The sequence below is a fragment of the Monopterus albus genome, unplaced genomic scaffold, assembly GCF_001952655.1.
Source record: "Monopterus albus unplaced genomic scaffold, M_albus_1.0 scaffold48.1, whole genome shotgun sequence".
NCBI classification, from domain to species: Eukaryota; Metazoa; Chordata; class Actinopteri; order Synbranchiformes; family Synbranchidae; genus Monopterus; species Monopterus albus.
The window spans coordinates 793,966-800,752 of record NW_018127928.1 but is presented as its reverse complement, the minus strand read 5'-3'; the positions used below and the strand labels follow the sequence as shown (position 1 = coordinate 800,752).

The window sequence follows — 6,787 nt, the reverse complement described above, 5'->3', positions numbered from 1 at the left end:
ATACTTTTTAATTCATTCAGCTTTTTCTTTACAATAGAAGTCAATGGGAGCTCAAAGTGCTGAGTCAATGACACAGTGCTGGAGTGCCATCTGGTAGTTCTTAAAATGCAGTGCAATTGAGGCATGGAACTTCATAACTCCTCTCTCTCTCTCTCTCTCTCTCTAACACACACACACACACACACACACACACACACACACCTACTTGTTTTACCTACTTTGTGGGGACCAATTGCAATATATTCACATCTTAATAAGTTCAGCATACTTTCAGCAAGAAAAGCAATCCAGGTATCAAAATGTTCAGCTCTTCAAGGACATTCCTACTTGTATTTATTGCATCTCATCCTTCAGATTATTCAACAAAGAACTTCAGGCATTTCTTCTCAAATATTTCAACAAAGAACTTCAGCCATTCCTTCTCATTCTTCAGCTGTTTCAGCAATTGATTTCAGGCATTTTCAGGATGATCTTTTAGCATATCAGCATCCACGTGCATTTTTGACAGGAAATGTATTTCTCTAGTTTATTTTTGTGTCACTCTCCAGATTTCATGTGTACATAAAGGGAAATAAAACAATATAAATTCAATGCAACTGATCCTGTGTGTGTGGTCAACAGGTGTGTGTGTGTGGGAGATCTTTTCTATGGCCCAACAGCCGTTCTTCTGGCTGGAGAACGGGCAAGTGATCAACCAGCTGGAGTCGGGAATTCGACTCCCCAAACCACAGCTGTGCCCACCCACCATCTACTCCCTGCTCACCCGCTGCTGGGCCTATGAGCCGCACGCCCGGCCCAGCTTCAGCCAGCTCGTCTGCTCCCTCAGGTGTATTACTGCTACGAACACCCAGCTTACCTGCAGTTGTATGAGATACTATCACACTCATAGTCATGAAAGGTTGAGTTTTGAAAGCTTTGGAAACATTATGATAGCGAAACTATGGTTCTAAAATTGGGAATCACGATTTTAAATTACTGTCATTAGCATTAACATTCTTGTAATGAGTTCCTAGTGCCACCAAAGTTTCAGAATACACTTTTCTCAGTTTTTAATGTATTCTTTCAATGTTGCATAGTGGGACTTCAGGTCAAACAACTGAAATGAAACTGAAACATGAAGGCTTATATGTTTTTATAGGTCACATGGCAGGTCGGTAAATACAGATGTTATCTTCCTTCATACCTTTGACACTAGGATGCCATCACATGCACTGACTCTTGTTTTTGTATCTGACAGTGAGATCCACAGGATGGAGCAGGAGCAGGAGGTGGACATGAGGAGGGACAGATCACGCAACACGATATTTGTCCCCAGTCACACAGAACCTCCACCCAAGGTACTGTTACTGTGCCAATCAGATATGGTTAAAGATTAAATATACTGCCTCACACTACGTTATGTAATAGCATCACAAATTTATAACCACCACAGCAAAATGTGGAAGTAACTGAAGTGGTGCCCTGAGATATAATGGCCACTCAGTTTTTCCTGTTTAACTTTCACATTCTAAAATATGTTTTTAAAGCCAACAGTTAAAGGTAATTCAAAAAAATAATAATGAATACAGATGAAAAATCTGTTTCTACCACAAGTAGTTAAGAGCTGATGACCTGGATTATGGCAACTAGCCACTGTGTTTTCACCAGCCAGCCCATTACTAAACTACATTTCCTCTCTCTCACCAGCCATCCAGAATAAAAGGCAACACCCTTCCTCGGGCCACGTGCATGCAGGTGTCCTGTCCACACACAAACAGAATGAGACACAAGCATTTTATAACTCACCACATTTACTGTAGGTTCAGCTGAGCTACTTCAATCCCCTGCTGTGACTTCTTACTCTTATACAGAGAGAAAACATACTGTATAAAATCTGCAGATGTTTTAAAGTCAAATACAAAAATTATAAACTGAAACTGCCGGTATGCATCGAAACTGTGTGTATATTTTGAAGTACTTTATTTTTATAATGCACATTCTTTTTCTTTTCTTCTTATTTACTCGTTGGAAGAGCATTGTACATGCACACTGAGAGCCAATGTACCAGAGTCAAATTTCAGTCCAAAACACCTGGCCAATAAAACTGATTCTGATGCTGAATATAATGATCAAACCTCCCAAATTATATAACACGAGAAGGAAATTTGTTGAGTCACTTTCCACAATGCCAGCAGCTGTTCAGCCTTTTAGGTCAGAGTGTAAAAAGCAGTTGACTAAGACACAAAAGGGAAGTAAAGTGACTGAACTCATGTGACTTAATACACAAGGGGGGAAAGTACATTTTTATGCAAATCTGTCTCTTAGAAATTGACTAATACTGCAAAAATGATATGAATACAAACCACTACAGTGTAAGTTATATTATCTTATTACAAAGATCAAAAATATTAAATTCTTTAGGTGTGTGTGTGCAGGCAGCAGACAGGAACAACGTGCCAGTGTGGGAGATAGAAAAAGCGCAGATGGAGGACACGTTACAAAGACAAAGAAGAGAGATGCTGATGGATAAACAATGGCTGGAGCAGGAAGAGAAACAACTGGTGATCAAACACATAAACTCACACACATGCATGCTGAACACAGCCTTGAAAGTGTGATGAAACCACAAGACACAGAGTGATGTGTCTCACCAGAGGAATGTCTTCAGCAAGTACATGATCTCTGTGTGACTACATGTTGTGAAATTTTTGCATACCTTACTGAATTTACCTCCACTAATCTTAGGTTTATGTAGGATCCTGTGCAAATGAATAGATACACCAAGGTACAGTATCTTCTTTGTATTTCCTCCTGTGCAGATATAAGTGCACTTAAGCACTTTTTGACCACTAAGGGGCAGAAACACACCAGGAAATACACCCTGTGTCTGGTAGTTTGATTCATGAGCTCCAGAGAAAAATCACCAGCCATTTGTTTACTTTGGTTTAATTCTATCATTATTCAATGTTTAAAGCAATATTTCCATGCTCTAAATAACCAGTTTTACCAACCTGATGGGGACACAGTGAGTTATCAAGTCAACCTCAATTTGTATCGGCTTTACTGACTCAGTGGGATTGTTACTGGTGTGTTGTTCTTCTGAATGACAATCTTTTTTTTTTCGTGATCAACTTTATTTATTATTGCAACATGAAATAACACACTTAGAGGACAAAGGACATAACATAGCAGATGAGACAAAATACATTAACAAAAGATACAAAGTGATTATTAAATTAAGTTGATGTGTGTAGTGTGGGTGTGTCCAACTCTTTGCAGACTGATATTCAATACATATTAAAGAAAAATAAAATTAAACCAAATAAATTAAGAAATTTGGGGGGGGAGGTAAATCTAAAAAAAAACAACAACAAAAAGGAGCAGGGGTTTTAGCTCAATAAAGGAACAGGAGTGTACCGGTGATGCCCCCGCCCTGAACCACCAACACTTGGGGGTCTCTGGAGCAGCTCAGCAGGTTGAGGTCGTCCAGGGCAGCAGGACAGCAGCATCCTTGTGTCATGGTTAAATTAAACCTTTCCTTTGTTTTACTGGTCATCACGCTTTATGTTAATAGTTGATTGTTGGGACAAACAGCTCGGGGTCGGCCCCTGACCTTGACAGGAGACAGCCCCAGGTATCTGGTTTAAGTTAAAAGTGGTTAGAAACGGATTCCAAGTGTCGGTAAAAGTTGATATATTATTCTTATGGGTGGATGATATCATCTCTAGTGTGATGGGTTCTATGAGAAGGTTGGTCCAGTGGCTGATGTGTAATGAGTTTTTATATTTCCAATTTAGAAAGATTGTTTTCTTGGCGATAGCTAGAGCGATAAGGAGGAACTGACAATGACAGTCTTGGTAGGGCATTGTCAGTGGTTTGGACAGCGCTCAGATATGACTGCCTACCAAGCCAGTTGGGCCAAGCACTGTTTCACCAGAGCAAATACTGTGTGTGAAGCCACATATCTGCCCTTTGCTTGGGTGAGGATAGGATTCAGGGATGTTTTAAGGATAGGTTAGAATTAGCAAATGGTATTGCTTATTGTGGGGCCCTGAGGATTTATGATGGCATGGTCTGATACTCCTGTTTAGGCCAAATAATAGTTAAACACCATTTAACCTATATATTGAGCTTTTTGTGTAGCTCAAACCTATTAAGCTGATATTTTCTTCTCTGTTATTTTTCAGCCTCTTGAAAAAAGCCCAGAAAATGGTGAGTCAGTTTAAAGAGGTGTAATTTCATCTGGTAGCCTTGTTAAACCTGCTTTAATAATTCTGTTAAACTCAATGTTTGACCCACAAAGTATACTTTGGAATCAGAAGATGGACTATTGGAGCAGCACAGTACAGGAACTTACAGTGGGCCACCATCAAATTCATTAAATCTTATTGGTAGAAATAACTGCAACACTGAAACACTGCATCCACTTAACAAAGCCTGTTAAATAAAGAAAATACAGAAGGTTAGACACACACACACATATGTGGTACAGTAGTCACACATTCCAAGACAAACAAAAGGAATGTAACCTATTTACAATGTGGAAAACATGCATGAATATGAAACTTTTGTGTTCACATCAGAAGTCTAGGACAGAGTGTCATCTATAGAATGATATGTGTGGAGATACAAACTATGCAGCTTCTTCTGTCTGTCTGTGTCAGGTCCTCCAGAGAAGCCCCCGATGCCTCCTACAGTCACACAGGTAAAAAAAAAATCCTCACTATCAAAATCTGTCACAAGTTATAATTCAATTATTTGATGTTTTTAAGAAAATAGATAAAAATATTTAAATACAATTTGAAAAGTTGAAGTTATTTTAACAGGTGTGTTTTTGATATAGAGATATTTATTACAAAAAAGTGAAGCATGTCTGTGTTACAGCCTCGACCTACAGCCGAGCTGGACCGGTCAGGTGACCAGGTGTACACCGGCGTCATGGAGATAGTGAAACAGGTGGTCCAGCTGAAGAATGATGTCAACGCACTGCCAGTCTCCGAGTACCCCAGTGCCATCAAGGTCGGTCCACCACCCTCCATATGTGTGTACATTATACAAACAGTGACATTTTATTTTGGCAAGCTAATTTTCACATCTCATTTAACATTTTTCTAAAAGCTGAAAAGTGTATTATAATATCATAAATGTGATGGATGGAGAACAGCAAACTGACCGTGCTGGCCTTGTCCACCTGCAGGCGGTGGGGGTCACTCTCCGTAGCCTGATCCAAAGTGTTGACGAGATCCTGCCCTCCCTGCACAGCTCCGTCACCACAGAGGTGTGCCTCACTTCCTCTCCTTTCACATCATCTATCATCTATCTGCTAAATTAATGCTAATTACCACAAAAATTGCAAATGCAAATTTATCATGTGAAACACATATCACAAGTATTTCACATATGAAATGTAGGATGACATCCTACATAAACTGATCATAAAATGAAAGTCAAATTTAAACTGCTCTTCTCATTTGAATCGCAGGTATTATTTGAAACCTCAGACCTTTAGATGTTATAAATGCATTAAAATCTCTATACATTACATACAATTAGAGAGCAATAGAAATGATGCATTAAGTATTTGAGTACTTCATAAGACAGCTATATTTATTGAATCACTCTTTGCCAACAAGGCCAACTCTTATCATTTTTTCCAAATCTTAATAACATGAAGAATCTGAAGTTTGACCAGAGTATATGTGGTCTGTCCTCATCATCTCAGATTGAAGGCACCAAGAAACTGCTAAACAAGGATCTAGGGGAGCTGATCAATAAAATGCGACTGGCCCAGCAGAACTCCATAACATCGCTGAAGGAGGAGTGCCAGCGGCAGATGTTGGCAGCTGCTCACACTCTTGCACTTGACTCCAAAAACCTGTTGGATGCCGTGGACCAGGCTCGGGTCAGGGCCAACCTGGCCAAGCCCAGACCTGACTCACAAGACGCAGTAGATTCTGGGGAATGAGAGGAGAACATACAGGGTCATTGTTGATGAACTCTGTATTAAGACAAGGGCATGGGGTTAAGCTGAACATATGGAAACTGTCCTGGTTTGTGGGGCAGGGTGCAAAATTTCCTGCACTCATGCTAAATGAAAGATATCATAATTGTATATTCTCCTAAAAATATGACTCATGTTAAGATAAAATAAGCATTTCTGCAAGGTGAAGAAATAAAAAATGCATAAAATCAACAGAAGTGTAAAGAATACTAGATTACTTAACTCAAGTAAAAAGTAGTTATTATGTTGAAATTGTACTCAAGCACAAGTAAAATTACTCATCTAAAAAGCTACTGAAGTTAAAGTAACTCATTTAAAATGTACTTTGAGTAGAAGTGACTTTTTACAGTAGCTGCATGGTTGGTGAAGTGCAGATAAAATTGACCTCCAGACAGGGAAGAACATGTACAGTATACAACATGTTATCGTTAAGATCCCTTTATAATAGTAAGTAAAAAAATTAGTTAGTTTTAGCTTACTCTTCATCACTGCCCTCTGAGGCCTTGTCTTCCTCTCCTCTCTCTCACACAGTTGTGCTGGGCAGGGGTGGATCTCAAATTTTGGACAGGATGGGTATATCAGATAGTCTAGGAAGTGCAGCGTGTTCTTTTATGAAGAATGATCGGAGTCAAATATCAATTTTAAACATTTATTATCACAATTGAATAGACTATCGAATAAAGCAATTTACAGAGCTCTGGGTTCCACCTCTATCTGAAGCCCTAACCTCAACAGCAAAACCGTTCAATTCGTCTTCAGGACGAGAAGGAACGCCTACCCTCCTGGAAACCCAGTTACTTATACAAT

The 6,787-nt window shown here is 39.3% G+C and overlaps 1 protein-coding gene across 1 annotated transcript in view; it reads left to right on the top strand.

Moving 5' to 3' along the window:
- Positions 1-6,398, top strand: part of LOC109960575 (protein-tyrosine kinase 2-beta-like) — a 14,630-nt gene extending 8,232 nt beyond the window's left edge. The window contains exons 20-28 of the mRNA XM_020600772.1: positions 622-826; positions 1,238-1,337; positions 1,687-1,734; positions 2,415-2,540; positions 4,167-4,191; positions 4,644-4,684; positions 4,864-4,998; positions 5,177-5,257; positions 5,702-6,398. Coding sequence (XP_020456428.1) covers positions 622-826; positions 1,238-1,337; positions 1,687-1,734; positions 2,415-2,540; positions 4,167-4,191; positions 4,644-4,684; positions 4,864-4,998; positions 5,177-5,257; positions 5,702-5,944 — 1,004 coding nt within the window. The 3' untranslated portion in view covers positions 5,945-6,398. The remainder of the gene's footprint in view (positions 1-621; positions 827-1,237; positions 1,338-1,686; positions 1,735-2,414; positions 2,541-4,166; positions 4,192-4,643; positions 4,685-4,863; positions 4,999-5,176; positions 5,258-5,701) is intronic.
- The last annotated feature ends 389 nt before the right edge of the window (positions 6,399-6,787 follow it).